General features: G+C 41.4%; 1 protein-coding gene across 2 annotated transcripts; it reads right to left on the bottom strand.

The window, feature by feature from the left end:
- LOC310792080 (uncharacterized protein) lies at window positions 1-26,100 on the bottom strand. 2 transcript variants are annotated; one of them, XM_083653787.1, is made up of 27 exons: window positions 26,002-26,100; window positions 25,777-25,855; window positions 25,455-25,558; window positions 25,150-25,279; window positions 24,354-24,521; window positions 21,566-21,703; window positions 21,016-21,179; window positions 19,881-19,984; window positions 19,516-19,705; window positions 17,932-18,069; window positions 17,682-17,825; window positions 16,298-16,436; window positions 15,307-15,457; window positions 14,630-14,766; window positions 13,660-13,771; window positions 12,841-12,904; window positions 12,139-12,342; window positions 9,231-9,376; window positions 8,355-8,473; window positions 7,328-7,449; window positions 7,085-7,182; window positions 6,832-6,968; window positions 6,415-6,539; window positions 5,979-6,124; window positions 4,054-4,156; window positions 3,806-3,942; window positions 1-553 (listed from the first exon to the last, which is right to left on the bottom strand). In XM_083653787.1, exons 3-27 carry the CDS (start codon window positions 25,485-25,487, stop codon window positions 427-429), a joined length of 3,276 nt encoding a protein of 1,091 aa, XP_083509913.1. In that variant the 5' UTR covers window positions 25,488-25,558; window positions 25,777-25,855; window positions 26,002-26,100; the 3' UTR covers window positions 1-426. The 2 variants fall into 2 exon arrangements, with proteins under 2 accessions (XP_083509913.1, XP_083509914.1); XM_083653788.1 differs by lacking the exons at window positions 24,354-24,521; window positions 25,150-25,279; window positions 25,455-25,558; window positions 25,777-25,855; window positions 26,002-26,100 and adding an exon at window positions 23,230-23,245.

Genomic DNA, 26,100 nt, shown 5'->3' with positions numbered 1-26,100 from the left:
ATTCACTGTTTTGGCAACAAACAAAAAAAGCCCAATACAGTCAAATTTGACGCATTGAATAAGGAGCAATATGCCAGGAAAATATATTTTGAACATTTTAAAGTAAAAAGCAAGAACCAATGACAAAAGAAATAGTGTTACTAAGTAGTAGTAAACAAGTAAATATAAACAAACATCTTAACACCAGTCTTGAAAATTAACTGGGAGTATGTGCTAATTATGTAATAATAAAATAAGTGAAAGATAATTTGTACATTTCTGTAAACACATGTAATTGTCATGTCAAACTGAACTTATCAAATCAAAAACATGAACTTCCGTGACCTTGTGCTGGAATAAGAGGAAACCACAACAGCTGACAATTATTTGTCTATTTCCATATTTCTCTGAGCTGATGAGGTACATGTCACAACTTTGCCTCCAAATTTACACGGCGGTTTCCTGAATTTGACGAGCACGGTGATCTGCCGCCATTCTCTTCATGTTGCGGTCTGGTGTCAGATCAGTTGTTCTGAGCTGATGCCCTGGCATCATGCTTGGATCATGGTGCCATCTGCAAAAGAGTGTTCAATCACCGTTACATCCGAACGCAGCCCACAAAAACCCTGTTTGACTTTTTCAGCATCATTGTGGTTGACCAGACACTTGTTGTACATGCTTGTATGTACAGTATGTCATTGTGGTTGACCAGACACTTGTACGTGCTTGTATGTACAGTATGTTTTAATAGAGGCCCTCTGACCAAAATTATTATATATATATATATATATATATATATATATATATATATATATATATATATATATATAAGAAAATGCTTAAGTGGCATTTTTGTGAATATTTACAGTAACAGAAAAGGAAGCTCCACTCATGTTACAGCATCATCACATGCCATGGTATCTCATCATTAACTCATTGAGTGCCAAGGACGTCGATCGACGTCAAAGTAAATAGTGACGTAGAGTGCCAAAAACGTCGATCGACGTCAAATGCGTTTTTTGACGGTGGGACATGGATCAAAGCCTCCTGCATCTCCTGTACAAATATTGTAGCTATTGAAGGTGTATAACCTATTTTACGGACTCATTAGGTGGCGACAGTGCTCTCCAGATTAGAGAAAGGTCCGGAAAACAGCAGGAAAAAGCCCCGTGATGAAAGAGAAACCGCTCATGCTGCAGCCAGAGCCATATAGATTGCTCTGGCTGGAGTTAACGTTGGCTGCGAACAGCAGTCAATCCGCGCCCACAACTGAGCCCCTCTGCCTCTGTCTGTCTGTCTGTGCATAGTTTCTCCACACGATTAGCCGCCAGAAAAGCAGCACCCAACGCCGAAGGACCAAACCATTCTCAGAAGTCCGGTTTGGCTTTTCCGTGTCACGCTGGGAGCCGGCGCACAAAAACGGAGCACTCCGAAAATAGACCTGGGTGCGTGAGGCTGTGTGTTAGTGTGGGGAGGAGTTTGCAGCTGAGGAGGGGGGGGGGGGGCACGCAGGGCACCACACAACTACACCATGTCACTACATCAGAAAATATTAGCTTCAGACTCAGTGAATGTGCTTGAAATGCTTCATTTCACAAAAGGCGGAATAACTCAGCTTCTAATTTGAAACGCATGTTTTTACTCAAAACAACCTATATTCTCCGGCTCATAACTAAAGAACGGAAAATGGTATCAATAAACTTTTTTTTGCTGACGATACAATAGAGTCTCCTCGTTCTTTGTGCGTGTTCGGTGTTTACATAGTAATATCACACAATATTCTGTGGGCCTCGAGAAATCACTGAAAACGCTCTGAAACTCTGGTCCGTTCTCCAAAAGTGGCTGGCACTCAATGAGTTAAGTCCGTTTAGTGATAGTGATTTTTTCTAATAGATTACTCATTTACAATCGTTTTAAAGAAAAAATACTAAAATGCTCTTCTTCCAGCTTCTAGCCCTACCACCAATGCTCAGATTAGGCACTATAATAAAAACCACACCAAGGTGCAGACATCATCAGCCTATCAGTGTCTGTCATAAATCACTGATGACATAGTATGACATCATTGATGATGTCAGAAGGACAGCTCCACCAATCGCCGATTGTGGACTATGTGGATTGTGGTCTCTCGTCCTCTTAAGACCTTTATCAAGAGAAATCGCGAATACCCAGTGGCCGTTCACTTCAATGATTGTAAATATGACATGTTCTGTGGTATTGAAGAGGTGAACCCACCAGATAGAGGTGGTGATGTAAACAATGTGAGTACCATGGCATGTGATGCTGTGTAAGAAGAATGGAGTCTCCTCTCTACAGTATGTTACTAAATTAGATCCATGTAATGATTTATGAAAGTCAAGTATGATGTACATCAGTAGCGTAGCCAGACTCGGCTCATTGGGTGTGCCACAGAAAGCCAGGGTGTGCCAGGGGGCGGAACAATTTTTTTTTGGGTCTTTTCAAACCAGATTTAGAGGAATATTTGTGTGTTGTTTGCTCCTTTTCGCACTCATTATTAGCAGGTAGAAGCAGTCAATTAAATTGTATTTTTTGGCAACATGTAAAACCACTTTGTTTAGTATCTCAAAAAAGTCTCACCTACTTTTTCCAATGAGTGTTCTAGTCGGGAAACAACGCAAATTTGGTTGGCATGTTCGTGTGGACCCGTATATTATTAGAAATCTGAGACGTATGCAGATGCATGACTGAAAAGTCCCCTGGCTAACGTTAAATGCGAAGGGACACGCCGCCAACATCTTCACTGTGCGTGGCGTGCATTAGAAAGTGCGTTTCACAGTGATACATGCGGGCTGCTACTGTTAACGCTAGTTAGATAGTACAGTAGTGTGGCAGTCTCTAATATGCTACCGCCGTTCATTCCCCCAAAAGCACACACAACAGCGCTAGAAACAATCACATACATGTTGTGACTTGTGTACTCACCATGCGATCATCAAATAATAATCCAAAGTACGCGAAACTGTCATTTTCAAAGTAAATCCATAGCGAGAGGAACCAGCAAGAGTGGTTCCAAGAGGGTTACCTCTCTGCAACGAAAATCACTTCCTTGTTTGCCTGAGACGCATGTGTACCCATGCGCTCACAATACATGCGCTTTATGTAAACGAGGAAGTAATGTAATTTTCGTTGCAGATGGGAACGCTCTTTGCTACTTATTTTCTCTATGGATTTACTTGCAGGCGGACAGTTGGACACAGTGCATGACAGCGTTGACATGTGTTTTGCAGACAAAACAAAACACTTTTTTTACCCCATTTTTTTGGGTGCGCCAGTGGCCTGTCTGGGTGGCATTTGCACACCCTAGCGCACCCGTGGCTACGCGCATGATGTACATGCTGTACATTTTTGTATATAATACATGGTTATTTTGCACTTTTGACTGATTCTATATTGCATTGATTTATGACTCATTGATGCTCTACTGATGTCATGATTGTCTCACAGCTGAGGACACATTAGGCGGAGCTTTAATCTATTGAAGACATCCGATGACAAGATACACTATCTAGTCTGACGAAGATCTGGTTGGACCGAAACGTTACTATACAATATAAAAGGTGTTGCATTGCAAGTAGCAGCAGTGTGTGGGAGTTCATTTTATTGTATGGTTCATAATTTGTGATGTACCCAAAAGACATCAAAAGATGGGGGTCCTGTACAAACTGAAAAGATGGCGTTCTATACAACCGTGTTGCTTATAAACAGACAACAGTAAATAACAGTAATTATAATGTGTTGCTCACCATTGCAACTGTATGGCAATAACTCACTTCTAATTATTGTCAAATATAAAAATGTAACTCACATTTTGAGGTGTTCCTCAATGGCCTTTCGCTCATACACTGTTCCATATTTTGTTTTCACAGGGTCAACGAACATCCTCTTGGTGAGTGGACAGATCAGATGTGTGGGTATATGTTGTGGCACAGGACCCACCAATTTCTAAAATAATAATAATAATAATAAAACATTAAGACATTAATTTAAAAGCTGTAAAACACAAAATGTCATACATTATACAAAAGGTACTCCACAACGGAGTAGATAATTCACCTTCTCCATGTCATCCAGTGTGTTCCCTGCAGTGTTCAGTGTATGTTTCTTGGCTTCTTTTTCATATGTCTTAGGGCTGGTCAGGAATTCCTCTGCCAAAATGCTTCCAGAGAAAAAGATGCATATTTAATTCAAATGCTTCATTTGGTTAACAAACACAAGAACGCTAAACGCTTGTGCTCCAAGTTTGTACCATCATGAGTACGGCAATATCTCTCAAATATTCCCAAGTGTTCAGAGAGACTGGCCACCATCTGATCACCTCCAAAAATCACAATGGAGTGGGTGACGTCACACTCTGACTGACATCGCATATCTGGTCACAGCTATTGCGAATTTGCGCTTGTTTTCTTAATACAGGGTGACCGTTACTGCATTTCCCCATGTTAGTTACCAGTTTTAGCTATCTAAATAGTTTCATTTGTGCAATATAGTCTTGATGCAAAAATTCAAAGTCACCCATCGTAACACACTTTGGGCAGTGTGAATTTTCTAGTAGAGCCACCTTATATTTTTGTAAGCGTGATCTTCAAACAGTTGACGTCACTAAAATAATGTTGCCATCTATTCAGGCGCTGCACTGCGGCTGCCCACTGCTCCTAGTTCTAGGAAGGTTCTTAGTAGAGCATGGGTCAAATGCAGAGGATGAATTTCCCCACCGGGATAAATAAAGGATAACTTAACTTAAAGGGATACACCACTTTTTTGGAAGTTTAGCTCATTTGCCACATCCCCCCAACATAACCAAGATACACCATGCCTTACCGGCACTGTCCGCTCAGTTCACAGTGAGCTACAGTTGTGAAGTTAGTAATTATCGCCATAGAATGGAGGCTAATGGTACAGCTGTTAAAAATCTGCCAAAACACACATCTCACGGTGCCAAAATACATGTTGTGCTTCAGGTACTCACCACACGATGAAATGTTAATCCAAAATGCACGAGGTCGGCGGCCATGTTTGGAAAGTAGTGCCGGCTACCTCTTTTCCTTCCAAAAAGACCAATTATGTGCATTTTGGATTAATATTTCATTATGTGGTGAGTACCCGAAGCACAACATGTATTTTGGCACAGTGAGATGTGTGTTTTGGCAGATTTTTAACAGCTGTACCATTAGCCTCCATTCTATGGTGATAATTACTAACTTCACGACTGTAGCTCACTGTAAACTGAGCGGACAGTGCCGGTAAGGCATGGTGTATCTTGGTTATGTGGGGGGGATGTGGCAAATGAGCTAAACTTCCAAAAAAGTGGTGTATCCCTTTAACTTGAGTGGTGTATTGAGACGAATCGTGAGATAAGCATATCGTCCCATGATCCCTACTTGTAGCACCGTCTGTATGTATGCATGTCTTTCTTGTATCTCGAGAACCGTTCGCTGGATCGACTTCAAACTCGGGGAGTGCACTTACGGGGACCCAACGGAGTGCAGTGCACGGGGGCGCTAGTACAGCGATATTTTACATAGACCAATCACAGCTCACGCTACTATGACATCATCTTACATAGATCAATCACAGCTCACGCCGCTATGACATCACTGATCAGGTCATAAATCACTGTTGGTCCGAACGACTTCGAACTTGGCGGGTGCACTGTTGGGGACCCGAGAAAGTACAGTGTCGAATTTTGTGCAAATTCAACCAATTGTGGGGAGGGGGGTTGAAGAGTGAGAGAGCATGATGGGTGAATGGCACTGCACTAGTTAATTTATAATTAAATCCAAATACATTGAGGCCACATTTCCATCATACTTGTCAAACATCACTGTCTGGAACACAATGAATTTATCAAATGGATCACCAAAATGTGAGCATTAAGGGATATCTATTGGTCATAACGACTGTTGACTACGGTGTCCAACCACATTGCCTCAAAATGTGATCTATTTATGAATTATGATGCGTGCGTGTTTAACTCTAACCTGTCCAGTGGATCCTCAGGCTCAGGGATGATGAGCAGTCCATATATGGCATCTAGGATCTCTCTCATGGTGATGTGGGCGTTGTAGTTCCGGTCAAATATGTTGTGGCAGATGCGGCCAACACTGTTGACATTGCAATGATACATCTTTGTTCATGTTAAAGAAATTGCGCTTCACTTCCTAAGAAAACATGTGCATTGTTTACAATAATTAAAATTCTTGTCATATGATCCTATATTATTAGAGGGGAAGCAATATGTTTTGAACACTCTTACAATATAAGACAAATATTCTCAATGTATGTGGAGATTTCTATAAACAGTGTGTACAACAACAAAAACTTTCAATTTCCAATCAATTTTATATTTATATATAGCACCAAATCATAAGAGTTATCTCTAGGCGTTTTATGATTTGTCATTTGTTAGTAGGATACTTGTGTGACAAAGCGGACAAGTGGAGGTTTCACTGGGTAGTCAGGACCAAACTGGCAGTACAGCTCAAACACTCCTTTCTCGTAAGGCGTGTCCGGAGGGCCTTGCAAGAGAATCTTCCAGAATGCTGAAAAGTTTAGAATTGAGATACAACAGTTGACTGGTGAATATTAATGATTAATATTAGGTTTGTTGATATCTGATGCATTGACCCATTTGACTCTGATCTGCTTAACACATTATGCTGGGCAGAATAACCAGAAAATAATATGTAGAGTAAGGTGTGGACATTTAGCCATAGCCAAATTTAGAATAAAAATCTATTTGAAATTTGAAATCAAAAAATAAATTCTAGAGCCAAAATCATTACAAAATTAGTTCTACGGTACCCAAGTTACATGAGAGAACACGCCACTTACTGAAGTCTGATTCTGACGGAAAGACACTGAAGAACGGATGTGGGTCGCAATGTAGGCTCTTCAGCTCTGCCAGGATGCGTTTCTCCCTCTCCATGAAAACCCAACTCTTAGACTCCCGGATCTTCTTTTTCAGAGCACTGTTTTGAAAGATGGATTGAAAGATCTCACTACTATAATAAGTAAAGTAATAAGTAAAGTAACTTTGAAGGGGCGTCTTGTCAGCCTTGATAGGATGGTTGGTTTAATCACTTACTTCTCTGTTGCTGTCACTTTCTCATTTAACTCGCTTGGCAGGGAAGTCTCTGGAGATGTATCATACCCATGAGTCGCAAACATGCCTCTTAAAATAAACTGTGAAATGAGACAATCAACAGGGAATGAGTGCATCATTACAACATGCTAAATTGACGTGTTTTTTGAAAGCGTAACCGTTTAAACGGATTCCTGTAATGTGGTCTCACTTTCAGAACACTTCAGCAGCATGCTGGGAACTAACCTCACTGAGGGAAGATGGGTCAAGTTTCTTCTTGGGTTTCCTCATCTCCAAAGAAAGAACGGTCTCAATCTCAAAGAGCTTCAGACCATCTTTGCTCGTCTTTGGCTTGAAACAGCATCCTCCTAAAAGCAGTATTACATTGATCAAATGAGCACTTAACAGCTAAGAACAAGTTTAAGCAAACATTTTGCAAGGCCTAACACTAACAATTTAGTGAACTAAAGCACGCACAAACGTGTGTGTGTGTGTGTGTGTGTGTGTGTGTGTGTGTGTGTGTATATATATATATATATATATATATATATATATATATATATATATATATATACATACAATTTTGCATTACCACTCAAACACCAAACATATTCCAGACAACCTGGAAGGGCATCTACTATCGTCTAAAAAAGAACTACCGTACAATATTTGTGATCTATAAACATTCTACCACAATCTCAAAAAGCAAGTGTCTGTGGCAGATGGCAGAGGGGGCGCTGTGGCTATTGGTAACTTGCAATAGCCACAGCGCCCTCTCTGCCATGGAGGACGTTAATGGAATACTGATGAGTCCGAAGTATACTTCCAGGTTCTTCAGTGGAAAAGTCTATAGGATTTAACATGGGGGTTTCGCTTACATGCATAAAATAAGGTGTGGTTAACAAAAGTTTATGGGAACCCGAATCTGGGTTCTGCATGATAATCTTCACAAACGTGAATAATTTGTATGACTTTTGGGATGTAAATGTGTTTTTAGAAATAGCTTCAAAAGGCATAAAAGTTATTCACGTTTGTGAAGAGTATCATGCTGAACCCAAATTCGTGTTTCCATAAACCTTTGTTAACCACAGACCTTATTTTATGCATTTAAGTGAAATCCCCATTCTAAAACCCCATAGACTTTTCCACTGAAGAACCAAATGGTGGCGATTTCTGGATAAAGCCTACAAAAATACCTCATCCCTGCGGTCCTCTATTGAGAGGCTTAGCTACTATTGGAAGTGTTAACATGCAGCGGCCCGAGGTCTCACACCTGTTGCATTGCTGATTCCGTGCAGCATATTGTTCTCCACATTTCCAAGAAGGATTGAATCCAAGATGATGTTCGATTTAATCAGGTTGGCTGTAACCCTAACTGGCCTTGCTGTGGAACTATGGACAAAGATTCAGAAATTACTTCATTTTCCTCCTCCCAAAAAACACCAAAATCTGCAGTTCTTTCACATTTTCAAGCATCATAAAGCAGAGGTGTCAAACTCATTTTAGTTCACGGGCCACATGCGACCCAATTTGGTCTCAAGTGGGCCAGACAAAAAATTCAAAATAACCTATAAATGACAAAACCTCCACATTTTCCAATTTCTTTTGATGTAAAGAATTACAGGTACATTTTAAGAACACATTATCCAGGCCCGCCGCACCCCATTACGCAGAGTACGCAGACTGCGTAGGGCATCATGTGACTGAGGGCACCAAAAAAAAAAAAAATTTTTTTTTTTTGGTGCCCTCAGTCAGGCACTTACTGAACAGCAGGCCAGGCGCCGCCTATTGGTTTACTAGTGGTTTTATTACTTTATTCAGGGTTAAAGTGGGTGCATCTCATTGTAAAATTGGACTCGGCCCAAATTGGGCTTCAAACGGCCCAAATCGGGCTTCAAACGGCCCAAATCTGGCTTTAAACGACCCAAATTGGGCTTCAAACGGCCCAAATCTGGCTTCAAATGGCCCAGATTGGGCTTCAAACGGCCCAAATCTGGCTTCAAACGGCCCAAATTGGGCTTCAAACAGCCCAAATGTTTTCCCGCTGCCCTTCGGACGCCTTAGACCTACTGCTTAGACCTTCAGCAGGTCCACGCAAATACAAAAATAAACAATACCATATCTAACTAGCATAGAAAAGGAAATGTACCTCTCATCATTTCCATCTGTGAGACATATGATACGAAGTCTGCAATCCGGGAACCTCATCTTGACTTTCTCCAACTCAGACACTCCATGTTGCAGGGCATCATACAGCGCAGTCCATCCATCTGCCTCAAGATTGCGTACGTGTTCCTGTAAATGTAAATAACTGGCACTCTACAGTACATCTCCATCCAAGTGCATTACTGTATTAAGGTTCAGAAGCAAAGTAAAGGACCTTATATGAAACGTACATTAGCTCAGGCTCCTCAGGTTGTGTAGGACAGATCTAGTCGCCCATGGCACACCAAACGAACATTCTCAAACAAACACAAACAAACACGAACAAAGACAAATGTTCGTTTGGTGTGCCATAGCTGTCTGTCCTTGTCTGTTCGTGTTTGGCGATGTTCGGCGATGTTCTGTCATGTTTGCCAGGATTCGACTTGTTCAATCCGGCGTTGTTCGCTGTTCGCTGTTGTCTGGTAACTTCCCATGTTTTCAGTCGCGTATCCATGGAAACGGAGCTCACGCATGCGCGCCTAATGCATGCGGTTGTCTGGTCAGTTTGGTCAGAGGCAGAGCCTCCTAACGTTACACGCGACGCAGCAAACATACGTTTCTCTGCCAACCATGTGCCATCACACTGGGCATCAACAACACTAGCGGGAGACTTCTCCCATGCACTCCCGCAAATAAGTAATGTTTTGCGCAGCAAGGTTACATAATGAGGGAGAGAGAGAACATCCATGACGGCTAACAACGAGCTATGCTAATAACTAGCTAGCCGTTCAGAAACACATGTAAACAGCCGTGTGATCACTGAGAACGTCAGTAAAATAAGGAGAGAGCTGCAGGTGCTTATGCAGAACTAGTGCACGATTAAGTGCACAGTGGGTAATGACCCGCTGTGATGAAGAATATAGCGAGATTAACCAGGTTGATAGCAGAGAAAACACTGTTGCAGCTGCCATCAGCAGGACCTCCAAGCTTCAACTAGCGTTGCCTGCGGTTGCCTGTCACATGACGCCTTCATGGTCCCTCGATAAAGTCTGCAGAAATAAGCACGTTCCCTCACCTCTCTCTCAAGAAGCGTCACGTGAGTGTGGCGTTTAAGGCCATCTGTCGCTACAAAAGAAATAAACTGGGTGTATCATTGTATTACTCGACAGATGTATAACTAACTTTGTCAGTCTGAGCCATCTTCTATGTGCTGTAACACAGTGCAGTTTCTATTTTTCTGGTGTTTCTTTTTTACATGTTTGGGACTGTTGTGCTGAATGTTTGGTCGGTGTGCCATGCTTTCAAACAATCTCCAACATCTGCCAACATTCACAGACAATTGTCTGTTGGTGTTTGTTGGTGTTTGTTTGAGAATGTTTGATTGGTGTGCCATGGCCTTAAGGGTGGTTTCACACTCGGGACCCGGAGCGGGACCGAGCACACTTGTCCCCAAATTGACCCCAGGTGTGGTTCGTTTGATGAGTGTGAACATTGCATTCCGGGCGCGGGCGCGGAACAGCGAACCATGACTAGGTCCACTTGAAAAGCCTACAGAGAGGAGGTGGGGGCCCTGGAACAATGGTGCCAGGACAACCACCTCTCTCTGAACGTCTCCAAGACCAAGGAGATCATTGTAGACTACAGGAGGGGGCGCACACCCCCCAATCACCATCAACGGCACAGTGGTGGAAAGGGTGGACAGCTTCAAGTACCTGGGAGTCAATATCCACCAGGACCTGACTTGGGCCGGCCACACCGCCACTGTTGTCAAAAAGGCCCAACAGCGAATACACGGACTCAAGCGCCTGAAGAAATTTGGGCTAAGGAAAGAAATCCTCAGGGACTTCTACAGAGGCACCATTGAAAGCCTGCTGACTGGCGGCTTCACCACCTGGTACGGGAACTGTACCACCATGGACCGCAGGGCGCTACGGAGAGTGAGACGCGCGGCCCAGCACGTAACAGGATGTGAGTTGCCAGATCTGCATGAACTGTATAAACAGCGGTGCCTCAGGAGGTCCCTGAAGATCATCAAAGACACAAATCATCCCCACAACAGCCTGTTCTCCCCGTTACCCTCAGGGAGAAGATACAGGGTTCCGAAAGCACGCACAAATCGCTTGAGGAACAGTTTCTTCCCGCAGGCCACGAGACTCCTTAACATACACAAATAGTGTAGTAGCCGTACTGCACCGTACTGTAGCTGCTACCATTACGTATGTTTAATTGTATGTTTAATAAGGAATATGCTATTTGCACCTGTATGTCAAATACGCCGAATTTAAAACGCCGAGTTTAATTGTATGTTTAATAAGGAATATGCTATTTGCACCTGTATGTCAAATACGCCGAATTTAAAATGTTTAAGCACGTCTAAAGTATGCACACGACATGTGCACCTATGTGCAGTGAATATGCCACTGTCTCTGACTTGTCTTATCACTATACTGCCTTATTGCTTGTTGTGTCTCTTGTTGTTTTTGCACTCATATGCCCTGTTATATTTGTACTATGTTGTAAACGGAGTCCACAGCACAAGAATTTCACACGTGATACTTGTACCATGGAGTGACAATAAGAATCTTGAATCTTGAATCTTGAAAAGGTGGTCTGGGGACCGCTTTGGCATGCCCGGGGACGGAACACTTGCGAATGTGAACACCAACCGCACCGAACCACGTAGACAACATACGGGCGAGGATACACTCCAGGCGTAGATGATGACGCAAGTGTACTCCGCAAGAGTTCCATTCCCGTGTATGGAAGAAATCACGAATGTGAAAGCTGACCAGCGGGGGAGGGGGGAGCGGGGGCAATTACTCGGGCACGGAACGGAAGCAATCGTTCCCAATGTGAAAGCACCCTAACACACTGGAATACATTATACAGTAGATGGGTCAATGTAAATTTACCTTGAACTTTTCCAGAGTTTCTGTAAATGTGTGGAGCGTTTCCACTGTGGAGTCAAACTTCACAAGGCCAATCACGTGATGAAAATCGTAAGCCATGCTCCGTGTTGCAAAGTTGTCAAAGAGCTCTTTTACAGCATTGATCTTCTTGATCTCCACACTTCCATAGCACTTCTCATTCATGGAGTAGCTCGTATCCATCAACACCTGGTGAAAGTCAGGTCAACAAGAACACAATCCTATAATTTAGTTTGCTTTTTTGCTGACTTTTTTTAATATGAAGTTCAAATTGTCCTAGAGAATTTGACTGAGCTCTCTTGTTAGCAACTAAAAGTCAGTCTCTCTCTCGCTCTCTCAGAATTAATACAATCTTAAGACTGAATGCTTGTTTTGCCCCTCAAACGTGTGTGACCTAGACTTTACGTTTTCATTTTAAGCTATTATTTGAGACTGTGTATTGGTCACACCCACTCCCTGTAAAGGCCACAAACTTTAAAATGTGCTATTTTCTCAATTATCCATGATGCATGCATCACACATGGCAAAACTTTATAATTTAGAAATTCCACTTCATTCAGCATGTAAACCAATGAAGACCGGACCAGATTAATGAAGCAAAGCAAAAATATAATGTAATATTCTCCCTGCCCATTCTGTCTCCTTTAAAAGAAATAAAGCAGCAACAACAGACAATGTAAACATTACCAGTATTGCCTCTTTTGGAGGCCTGCTTGTGAAAAATGTATGGTCATCTCTATGGTCGCCAGTTCTGTGGAAGAGTTGAAAATAATAATAATAATCAACAAAAGATACCACTTTATTAAGATTATCCTGCTATCCTGATTATCCCGTCTTAAGATGGCACATTATGTAAAAGCAAATACATTAGCTGGGGAATCCTGGTGGCTCTGTCAATGTGCATATGGTTCACAAATTGGGTTGGCATTTCCTATGTACTGTATTTATACTAGCCCGACATCGCCAAACCAATTTGCAAATGCCAATGAGTCGAGAACCTCTCAGTTCAATTTCCAGGGGGCGTTACCAACGAGAGCAGTCTAAAATGCCTCAACCAATCAGAGCAACTAAATGTGTGATCTCAAACCGCCATGAGGTCAGCTGTTATAGTGTGTTACAGTTAGTGAGCGGGTCATTATTATGAAATAAACCTCCGACAGGGTGATGCAGGACCCCAACGCAAAGCAAGTTACATTTACCGGACTTCTTTCTGCGGACTGAATGATATGACTGGACGTGGTCCTCAGGAGTCCTTCAGAACAGTGTTCGTTCATAGCAAGGGTCTGCTAGCAGCAGTTTGCTAACGTTATACAGAAATAACGAAGGTAGAATGTTGTGTTTGGCCAATCAGATGAGTATTAAAGCCGTGTAATAGGGGCTGTGATTGGCCTGGCCATTTTCAGGCTGGGTGGAAATCTGTTCCAATGGGAGGGTGGTCAGACACATCTGCCAGAGCAAATAAAACATGAGCTTGAATACTAGATAAGGTCATGGCATGGTACTCACTGTGCTGCCAATATGTTCAGATCCACGGTTTTTTCTTCGCCAGCGATACAATCGTACACTTTGATCATGTCATTGCAATTTTTGCCTTTGAATAGACAAACACCAAGGTTGTCTGCAAAGAGGGGAATACTTATTAATAAACAATTTACATTACTCTGCTCCACACAAACGTAATACATTATAATACTAAATACAGAATTATACTTTGGATACAGAACGATGACAGTGTAGGATTAAATGTAATCTTATTGTGCATGGTCCCACCATTTAAAGGTAGCCTAATGGTATTTTGCAGATTATGATTATATCCAATATTGTAGTCGTGTGTAGTATGAAGACACTATACTTCACTTGTTGAGCGATGCCTCGAACACAAATCATCCTGATATTTACACCTATAGAGCTGGGGCCAACACTAAGAGCATCTAAGTGTCTACTGTTACATAGACACAAAAAAAAAAAAAAAAATGCACATCTTACATATTTATGAATACCATGTCAAAATGTACATCTTTTTTGACAGAACAATTTGTATATTTACATGAAAATTACAGACACAGCTACAGTAGCTATCTCACCATGTGAAATCCAGAGATGTATATCCTATAAAGTATCAAGCACTGCTGGACTCTCACCTACAGCTACAACACATTGACTGAATACACAATATGAGTGCTTGTATGTCAGGTGATATGCCCACTACTGTACTGTGTCCTGCACTGCCGTGAGCTGGTAAATCACAGACACATCAAAGTGGAACAATGAGATATTGATGTGCAGATGGTGCTCAAGAAACACTTACTCAATCGGCCTGATGGGGGCGCTATATTTAAAGGTTATCCCTAACCCTCAGAACCACTAACAACTCTTTTCCATATCATTACCAGTCAGCAAAGCCTTGAACCCCTTTTACTGCCGCTTGCGGATATATTTTTACTTATATCACTCAGATTCTGATTGTATGCATTACCTTCACTCAGGAGAACCATCCATGGCCCCTCCATTCCTACTGCCTTCAACAGTAGTGGTGGAGTCACTTGAAGATACTTGAACTGTTCCAGTCCTTCTACCATACTTCCAAAAGACTTCTCATTATTGATCTGAAAGCTGCATATAAATCATGAGTTAGTTAGTAAAAACAACAAGGCAATGTGGGGAAAAAGTGTAGTAGGGTGTACTTTTGAACTCCCAGCAAAATAACGTAATTAAAGGAACACTCCACCGATTTTCAACCAGCTGTGTATCATTACAAAATCAGAAAACTGTAAACAGTTTTGCAGACATTCATTTAGTTTGACAGTTATGGAGAGTTGATTTGAGTTAAGTTGTGGACCAGTGATGTCGTTCATGCACAAATGACATCACTCCACAACTTAACTCAAATCCACTCAATAACTCAAACTAAATGAATGCCTGCAAAACTGTTTACAGTTTTAGGATATACTACTGATTTTGTAATGATACAAAGCTGGTTGAAAATCGGTAGAGTGCGCCAAGTAAGTTATTTTACTTTTGATGTTATTTATGCATCCTTTTTATATTTCTATTGGCTTAGTTTGCAAAATATGAGGAACTAATCGTCCTCTAATAGCCATTAGCAAAAATGTCTGGCAATATGTTCGATACCATGAATTTGATGATACATACTTCTGACCAGTGACAGTGCCATGAAAAATCCAAACAGGATATGTTTTGAAGAATGGAGGCAGACTGAGCAATATCTTCTCAATATCAGTGGCTCTCATAAGTGATGTTTCCCGCAGAGTCTTTTCAGTGCAGTTTGGAATTTTCTCTCCATCTTAACAAAAGAAGTACAGTATAATAACACAATCAGTAAAGAAGTACAGTATAATAACACAATCAGTAAAGAAGTACAGTATAATAACACAATCACCAGCTGACAAAATAGAGGTGCGAGAGAAAAAAAAACATTTTGAATTGAAAGGACAGCACTTGACTGAATTAAAAGTTTGGCTTTTATTGCAGTTGAGGCAATTGCTTAAATTTCAAGCTGCTGTAGGATGAGTTTGAGAGAGCCCGAGAGACACTCAGAACTTAATACTTAATTCTTGCATTTTGGGAATTGTACTTCGGCCATTACATTATGTTACAAGCATCAAGACACAAGGCTTGCTCGGGCGTCCATCCATTCTGTACAGGCACAATTGGCCTCGTCTGTGGGCGGGAAGCCGGATTGCATGTATCAGAGGAACATATACTAGTTTGTCTACAACCCTCCCCAGATCAGCAGAGGGCGTGGAGCAATGACCAGGACAGCAGGAAGAATTGGCAAAGTACAGTTGGGGAGAACATGTGAGAAGAATCCGAGGGGGGTGGCGAGCAAGGATTCATAAACAAAAAAGATACAAGACTGAACAAAACTATATCATCTAAAGTTCTCTATTCTAGAGGGGAAATTTTCATTCGTTTTCAAATTGAATACCTAACAATGGGTGTTTGGAACGTAAATGTAATGTAAAAGCGTTCATGAGGGCCTATCAGATGAAATCCTATTGTGTTATATCCATCTGACTAGGATAAAAAGTACCAAAACATTTATTTATATGAAAATATCAGTGATATTACTTATGAGGGTTAACAGACTGTTATTTTAACAGGGTCTTCTTCTTAGTTTTACCTTCGATTTTCTGGACAACACATGCTCTTTCAAAAGCACCTGGTACCCCAGGTACTTTGACTGGCTCACAGAAATGGCTGCCATCTTCTGATCTCAGTGATATTGGGGCATAGGTCTCATGTTCTGATTCTGATGTCTCCTGTCAAACAAAAAGACAGAAATACACGGGGTCATCAATGGGCAGTAAGGCTTTCTTGGGAATGGCCTATAACATGTGTAATGTTGAATATAAAGTTCATCAAGTTCAATTATGGTATGTTCATGAATACTGTGTTCATGTTTACATACACTGGATATAAATTATGCAATTTGAGCAAAGTAAATAGTGAGTCAATATAGGTGAACTTATTAAAATACTCTAACGCAGAGGTTCTCAAAGTGAGGTCCAGGGGGTCCCCAGCAAAAAGGGTAATCATTTATTTTCACTATAATTCCATCCATAAGTAACACAATGACAGAATGTATGACTATTATGGCCATGGGTTTCATACACACTCTGTAACAAAACATCTAAAAGCTAAAATCGTATCAGATGGGGGACCCTGCGACAAAATATTGGGGTCAAATGGGGGTCCGTGCCGTGGTCTAATTTGTGTCAGTTTAGGGGTCCTTGACGTGAACAAGTTTGAGAACCACTGCTCTAACGACCCAGACACACTTGAAACGGATCAGACACGGAAGCGAGGCAACGCATCGGCAGTTTCATTTCGGCGCCCTTGTTAACGGTTTAGACTGAACACACCATCGGCATCGCGACCCTTCTCGCATGCTGCAGTGAGTTTCCACGTCTGGTCTATTTTTGATGCGAGCTGCGAGCGGCCGTGTGCAGCCAGGCATGAAGTCAGTACAAGTTGTGAGTGACCAGCGCAGAGCAAAACAGAGCGCTTCTGGTGTGAATGGCCAGGCTCCTGCTTGACGTTTCCAGTGTCTTGGCCGTAAGGGGCCATGTCCACAGGAAGCACCCCCCCCCCCCCCCCCAGGTCTTGGAAAAACACTAGCTGCCGAGAGCGCTAAACGCCTGGTGCGGTGCTGGGGAAGAGGAGAGCTCCTAGAGTGTCCTTACCATTGAGAATGAATTGCAGAAAAGCACTGGCAGTTAAAAAAACAATTTCAGTTGAAAAAAAACGATTTAGCCAATGAGCGCCGAGGGGTACTAACGGTAAGCGTCACTTAACTAGCAAATTGGACACTACCAAAGGCACCTTGCGTTTAGAGTAGACCATGCGCTATGATCATCAAAAGGAGGCCTAAACCCTTGCCATTTGGTAACATTTTAAGATGGTGAATATCAACAACTAAAATCCTGGCAATCAGTGACATCTAAAAGTATTTGTATTGGTTCAAAAGCCCGTATCAGTCAACCACTAATATCAATATAGGCTACCTCTGCTTCCGACATGAGATGTGCCCAGCAATATGTTGAATTCTCAAAGACATCGAGGTCCTCAATGATCTTTTCCCCTCGTTGCTCTCCAAGTCGTGGCAAAAGCTCTCTAAAGAGTTTGTATAAGCCTTCAACGATAGCTATCTACAGGACAAGAACACAAACATTATTGTCTTAGGACCACTCGAAATAAATCAATAAAATATATCATTAATCATGATGTAATTTAGTACCACCTCATATAGTTTACCTTCTGATTCTTGGTTCCAACTTCATTCCTGCAGATTAACTGATACAAACTTTGGGCCAGAGGGTTGCATCCAGTTAGTTTCCGTATGTATGCATTCACTTTCGCGAATCCAGACATCGAACGATTGAAATGAATTTTCTAGAAAAAAGGGGGGGAAATATATAGATATAGATATATAACTCATAGAATATGGTAAGTTGTCACATGTACTGTAGTCTAGTAGTACCTAGGAGCATGCCATGTACTGTAGTCTAGTAGTACCTAGGAGCATGCCATGTACTGTAGTCTAGTAGTACCTAGGAACATGCCATGTACTGTAGTCTAGTAGTACCTAGGAACATGCCATGGAAAAATGGAAAACGCTACATAAAAAAGTTAGCAAGAGTACGAAGGTAAGGTTTAAAGGTTTGGAATAAATAAAGCTCTAAGATCTAAACTATTCAAGCAGACCAGTTGAACGTTAGAAAATGTGTCTCAACTAGACAGACACAGGCTGCATATTTGTGGCAAATCATTTATCTTCATCTTATATTTTTCTTTGAAAGCTAAAGAAAGAAAAAAGAGACTAAGGACTAATGCCGTAATATGTTCATGTTATTAAAAATAGTGCATCTTACACGCTAACTAGAACGACCGCACCGCGGATATATGCCTCCGCCAACAAATGAGCAGTCGATATCCATGTCTGTCCAGACTCGTACACCCTTTCCCTCGACCCTTCCTACCATCCACACCCCCTAGCCACCCCCCTACACAATCCCCACTCTCCCGATGGTATACAAAGTGCTTTCAAGTGTACTAAAGCGTTCAAAAGGTATTCAAAAGTCATTCCATATTCCAACAGTTGATTTTCTTAGAATTTCTGTCAAGTTTTCTCCCACTTCATGCAATTTAGTTTATATTAACTACCGTAAATTCCGGACTATAAGCCGCACCTTTTTTCCCGTTTTTTGGCCTTTTTTGGCCCCTGCGGCTTATATAACGGTGCGGCTTATCTATGGATTTTTTCCAAAAAAAAAAACAAAAAAAAAGAAAATCTCTTTTTTAGCACTCTTTCTAACTATAAATCCACTTCTGTTTTAATTTCCTCTCTTGCCCTCTTTTCACCACACTGTATGACACTGTATGACACTGTATGACACTGTGTGCACTGTAAAAAAGAAACACAGGTGGTGTTGTGTTATGTTGTTTTGTTGAAATGTTAATAAATGGGAGCTTCCTCAAACAGCCATCTCTTTCCCGACAATCCCCTCTGTGCATGAACCCTTACATATGGTAATTAAACATTAAAACACAATAAAAAAAAAATATATATATATATACCATTAAAACACCCGCGGCTTATAGTCCGGTGCGGCTTATATAAGAAAAAAATAGTCAACTTTGCAGGTGTGGCTTATACACCGGTGCGGCTTATAGTCCGGAATTTACGGTACTTTCAATACAAAATGAAATGTGGCGTTTACTGGAAAGTTCCTGTTCGATTTCTTAATGCTCAGAAGCATAAAAAAAAAGAAGGAAATTAAGTGACTGAGTCAAAAAAGTATATCAATAATAGACAATATAGCATGAAACACAGCTTACGACGGCATAAAGTGAAGACAGGAAAACACTAAGTCCTTTTTGGGTTTGTGGCACTGAGGGCACGACATCGTTAATGAAGAAGTCCTCTGTGTCTGGAGTCTCATCAGAGAAGGTCGACAAAGAGAAGCTCACTGTTGACTTCTCAGAGATCCCACAGCTTTGCAGTGTGTCACCACTGCTGTGTTCGCCTCTGCAAATATAGAGACATTAAAACAATGCACGTAAATATATAGACATTAAAACAATGCATGTAAGAAAACAGAATTTGTACTCTATTCCTACAAACCAGGATTGGTACTGTATTACAAATCAAACGCCACTGTATAGACTACAAAATGCTTTAAGATAATTTTGAATTAGCGTACTTGTAACGAAGAACATGTGCTGGGATTCCACTTTCTTTTGCAAGCTTGAGTCTCAGGTTAGTTACTGTGTCGCTCGCCAAGTCCACCTTCAGCTCAAAGTCTCCCTGTATACAATATCAAAAATAAATCCAAGTTAACAAATGCTTATAAATACTGTAGAGAGCCAAAGTGAACATCATTCCTGCCTTAAACTACCATGTGTACCAGCGTCTGAAAAAATATGAACACAGACTTTACTTTTTTGTTTACATTTGAATTGTGCCACAGGGTACACATACGATGTTTGTCAATGTAAAAGATAACTTTGCATGTCAAGAAAGTCACAGACATTTTGGCACAAACTTTGTAATTGTATTTAGATTATAGATCATAATTTTGGGCTGCGCTGTAGTAGGGCTGGGCGATAGCCATGGGCAAAAAATGATCTTGGTATTTTTAGGCTGAATATGGATACATATATCTTTCGGAATTTTCAACGAAGTGGGCTAAATGTTCACTCAGTTTGGCTAAATGTTCAGTTGTCAAACTAAGCCACATGTGAAATGTCACAAGCACTTTTATTAAAACAAGACTGTACTTGACTAAATACCTCCATATCTATATTGCGACAATATTGTAGGGATGACTATTGCTGCTTTCACAAAATATTTCCACAATGAGATTTTTGACAAATATCATCAGTAATGTGGATATAATGACTAAGTGGGTAAAGGCAAATAATAGAACAGCTAGAACAGTCTGGTAACCTCAGAAAATGACCGCTTTACTGTAATGCAGCATATAAAGCAGGAAAAGACAACACTTATTCCATATCACAATATCCAAAATCTAAGACGATATCTATAGTTTCATATCACAAAAACATATTGCCATTGATTGCCATTGCCCTGATGTGAAACATTTTCATGTGTGCCATCTAGTGGAGACATGTTGCTTTGTTTGTGCCGTGCCCAGAAGGGTCCAACTATCAGTTTGGTCACCTAGTCTTGTAAACACAATCGATTTAATTTCAGTAAAGGGAAGTATCATCCCATAACTGCTAATATCAAACCAACCTAGGTTTGGTTCTTAATAACAGTGTCTAATATTTATCTAATTAGTTTAGTTGTATTATGACCTAAATATTTAAACTCACCCTGAGCATGATGTGGCATCGAATGGTATCCTCCCCAGAGTTTTCAGCAACGTCTCCAGCAATGTCTCGCTTTGGCATTTGAGCAACTTGTTTCAAGTTCTCCTTTGGTGTAAATATGGCATAGAGTTCAGCTCCATTTTCAATATGTCTGTCTTTTAAAGACCCTGTAGGGGAGAAATGAGTAAAATTAATTGTAAGAATTAATTGTATTGTATATTATACAAAGTAGTAGTTTTATTTTATTTTATATAATTGTAATAATGCATGCTTATTGTAAAGTTGTTGGCCATATATGGAAATTAAAATATGTAAAGTTAAATGATTGAAAATGCACTATAGGTACAACGTGCCATACCTCCATACCGAACGATATGTAAATTATTTCTAATACTACGAAATATAACTTATTTTATTTCAACAAAAGATCATAGAACTTAAAACCTTTTCTGTCCTATAGAGACTTATGACATGCAGGAGCAGACAATCTGTCTCTACTTCCTGCCTCTTCTAGGAATCCGAGTGTGTAAAATGTGTGTGGATCAGTGCTTACATGTGTTGAAGAAGGGGTCGTCGGTCAAGGGCATCCCATCCACTGTGTAGAGACAGACACCTGTAGAATTGCCAACTGCTTCCAGGTGACAGATCCTCAACATCAGATCTTCAACTGTGTTTTGTGTAGGCTCCATATCTGCAAAATCAAAATAACCTCAATAAAACTATAGTGGCAACTGTGGGGTTTCCACAATCAACATAAACACAAAGTCAAAATCATGTCCCATTTGTGTTGGTGCCACCAATAGTGACTAGAGGGGAATCAGAGGATCAGGGGAACAGAGTATGCGGTTTATAGGAACAATATTATGCTATAAGACAAACCTGCCAGAGAGGATGGCTCTTAAATATTTATAAACCTTTGATCACAGATCAAATATAATTGAGCTCGCTGGCAGGTGAAAAATTACAGATCAACTTCAGTGCCATTTCTTTCTGGTATGCCAACCCGTTATTATAATTGTTATAATTTCAATATGAAAATGATCCACCCAATTACATACTGTACTGTTCATTCATTATTTTAATAGCACCCTCAGTATACTGTACCTAATCTAGACAGTGCAGGTGGTGGTTTCTTGACTTAATCTAAGAGGTTAGGTGATGAAGGTTAGGTTTATAAAATAACGTTGCAAGTCAAGAAAGTCACAGTTTGTCGTAAAACTGTTGCACTATAAGTTATAAATCATAAAGACTACACACAAACAGTTGCGTAAGTGACGTCTCTCCCGCCAGGCCAAGTTGGTGTTGGTGTGACGTATATTGTGCGGGACGATTGATGTAGTTGATTGAGCGGTTTCATACAAAACTACAAAAAAATTGTAACATGTTACATTTGAGCTTTACTGCAGCTTTCTTGACATGCAAAGTTATCTTTTAAATTGAGGAAAAATCACGTGTACTTTGTGGCACAATTCAAATAGGATAAAAAATATACTGTCTCTTGCCGTTCACTACCATTCATTTTTTTCCCCGAGGCTGGTTCGTAGCTGAAGCAGGAAGTAGGTGGTCACTTTGGATCTCTATAGGACGAATCAGCGTGACGTCACTTGCCACGCAGAAATGCGGAACCCCTTGGCAGTTAATAGTATGAGTTGTGCCAAACAAACGTTCATATCTCAAAAACTATACATCACATCGCTTACATTTTGACATTCTGAGTGAAAGCAGAATTAGCACAAGAGTTTGATGTATAATATATGCATGTCGTGTTAAAGTTGTGTGAACCGTCGCAGTTTTTAAAATGTTAACGGAGTCAAGCCGGCTAGAGCAGACACTCACGCCTCGCGCCACTTGGGCTCCATAGGATTCCATTGCCGTTGCCACCCAGTGACGCGGTTTGTTTACCAAATGCTGGCTTGGCTGATCCCTCGTATTACCCCATGCCCCGCCCCCACCCAAATATGTATCTTTCCAAGTTGACACTCGCATTTAAAACAGAGTTGTTACTCAATGAGTTTGGCCACTTTGCTGCAGTACTGCCACAGTGGTAACATTGGGGCTTTTGTTATTTAAATGCCACAGCAGCGCAGCAGAGCCTTGGAAAGGAAACGTGGCAGTAAGACGGCCAAATTAGATGAGCAAGATCTGTAGGCTCTCTTACCTCTGATATACTGTATGTTGGTCCAGGACACTGGGGGTAGGTGTACTGCACTCTCTTACCTCTGATATATGTTGGTCCAGGACACTGGGGGTAGGTGTACTGCAGGCTCTCTTACCTCTGATATATTGTGGTCCAGGACACTGGGGGTAGGTGTACTGCATGCTCTCTTACCACAGATATATGTTGGTCCAGGACACTGGGGGTAGGTGTACTGCATGCTCTCTTACCTCTGATATATTGTGGTCCAGGACACTGGGGGTAGGTGTACTGCATGCTCTCTTACCACAGATATATGTTGGTCCAGGACACTGGGGGTAGGTGTACTGCACTCTCTTACCTCTGATATATTGTGGTCTAGGTATTGTGGTCCAGGACACTGTGGGTAGGTGTACTGCATGCTCTCTTACCTCTGATATATTGTGGTCCAGGACACTGGGGGTAGGTGTACTGCATGCTCTCTTACCTCTGATATATGTTGGTCCAGGACACTGGGGGTAGGTGTACTGCACTCTCTTACCTCTGATATATGTTGGTCCAGGACACTGGGGGTAGGTGTACTGCAGGCTCTCTTACCTCTGATATATGTTGGTCCAGGACACTGGGGGTAGGTGTACTGCATGCTCTCTTACCTCTGATATATGTTGGTCCAGGACACTGGGGGTATGTGTACTGCATGCTCTCTTACCTCTGATATATTGTGGTCCAGGACACGGGGTTGGTGTACTGCAGGCTCTCTTACCTCTGATATATTGTGGTCCAGGACACTGGGGGTAGGTGTACTGCACTCTCTTACCTCTGATATATGTTGGTCCAGGACACTGGGGGTAGGTGTACTGCATGCTCTCTTACCTCTGATATATTGTGGTCCAGGACACTGGGGGTAGGTGTACTGCATGCTCTCTTACCTCTGATATATTGTGGTCCAGGACACTGGGGGTAGGTGTACTGCATGCTCTCTTACCTCTGATATATGTTGGTCCAGGACACTGGGGGTAGGTGTACTGCACTCTCTTACCTCTGATATATGTTGGTACAGGACACTGTGGGTAGGTGTACTGCAGACTCTCTTACCTCTGATATATGTTGGTCCAGGACACTGTGGGTAGGTGTACTGCAGACTCTCTTACCTCTGATATATGTTGGTCCAGGACACTGTGGGTAGGTGTACTGCAGACTCTCTTACCTCTGATATATGTTGGTCCAGGACACTGGGGGTAGGTGTACTGCAGACTGAACGGCTCCACTGGTTTTTGCACAGGCAAAACCATTTGAACTTGGGGCTCTGGAGCTCTGAGTCTTCGGATGGCATTTATCATCGTAGCAAAACGAGTTTTTTCCACTTGACTTAAACCTGTTTGGGGGTAAAAAATCATTCAAAATTTTAAAAGAGCAATGTACAGTAGTCAAGTCAAGTCAAGTCAAGTCCTGCTCAATTCAACTTTGTATGAGTTTATACTGTACTATTTAACTGAATTTACATTTTGATTTATTTCAAATGATTCCTTGAATAAGGTTTTGAATACATCCTTAAAGAGCGTGGTGCAGGTAAAAAAACAAAACAAAACATTTTGGGCCGATGATTATTATGAAAATATACCCCCCTCCCAGCCTGGGGCCCCAGGCTAAGAAAACTTTCACACTTGCACAATCTGGAAAACTCCAACGTGGGTATAGTGTGGGCTAAGCCCGACTCTAGCCCAGGGTTAGCTGGCCCTGCTCTGGAGCAGGTGTGAATCTTTTAGCCCTATTGGGTTTAGGTTAACCTGGGTTAACAAAATGTGTGTGTGTGTGTGTGTGTGTGTGTGTGTAAAGGGTCTATGTTGGCCCAGGGCTATCTACCCCAGGCTAAGAAAATGCAGTGTGAACAGCCCTCATGAGTAGATACTGTAGAAAGGCGCTATATAAATCCAATCATTATTATTATTTAAAGGCTTTCAATTTAAAGGTCATTCACATTTATCCATATTCAATCATCTTACCTATGTTGTTTAAATCGTCATCTGTTACACTATCTATGAAATCCCTCTCATCTTTCACACCCAGTTGAACAAACTGGTTGTAGTAAGACTGCAGTCTATGCTGCTCCAGTAGGTTGTAGATTGCATCCATCTAAACAAAACATAAATATTCCAAATGTTATCCTTTTATAATTGTCTAGACTACAATACTTGTCGTTGTCACATGGCAATGCACAAATACAGGAACAGTAAAGAACCGAGAAATGTAGTGAGGATATAGAGACGGCCGGGTGATGCAAGGAAAAGCAAATGTAAAAGTGCCTTACTATAACCCGTCTTCGTTTGCTAAATCCGTGCATTTGTTTGGAAGTGTGGAGTGGAGGAAATGCAGCCCTTTGAAATCCCCCCTGTATATTCCGTAGCTGTAATTCTGAAATGCACGTTGTAAGTCAACGAGGCGGAGATTCCTCAAATCAAGCACTCATGCCCCTTCCCCCCGCAGGAAAGTGAAACTTAAGGAAATCAGACCTCTCCATCTCTCTCTGGTAAATTGACAAGAGCTTTTTCCTCTAAATTACAACATGATATAATCCAATAGCCAATCTGACACAGTAAATACAAGTTTAAAAGAAACAAACAATTCCATACCTGTGTCGTGACACAAATGCACACAACTAAAAGCAGCTGGTGGTGTGTGTGTCGTGTGTGCGACACTTAATTGGCTCCCCTGATAGAAAGAACAGAGTGATCATCACTCACATTAGCCTATTTTCTCCAAGTTGAAGTAACTCGTTAAAAACGCGATCTCAGATCTGAACAGAATCAACACAGGATGAACAACTGGACATTATAGAACGAGGTACAACAACTTACTGCATCACATTCACAACACAAATCAGGCGGAAATGTACCCGACGCAGCTCACCCAGGGATGAGCCGTATGGTGAGCTTGGGTGAGCTCACTCGTGTAGT

The sequence above is a fragment of the Poromitra crassiceps genome, assembly GCF_964638095.1.
Source record: "Poromitra crassiceps genome assembly, chromosome: 17".
Classification (NCBI taxonomy): Eukaryota; Metazoa; Chordata; class Actinopteri; order Beryciformes; family Melamphaidae; genus Poromitra; species Poromitra crassiceps.
This window is presented reverse-complemented; position numbering and strand designations above follow the sequence as displayed.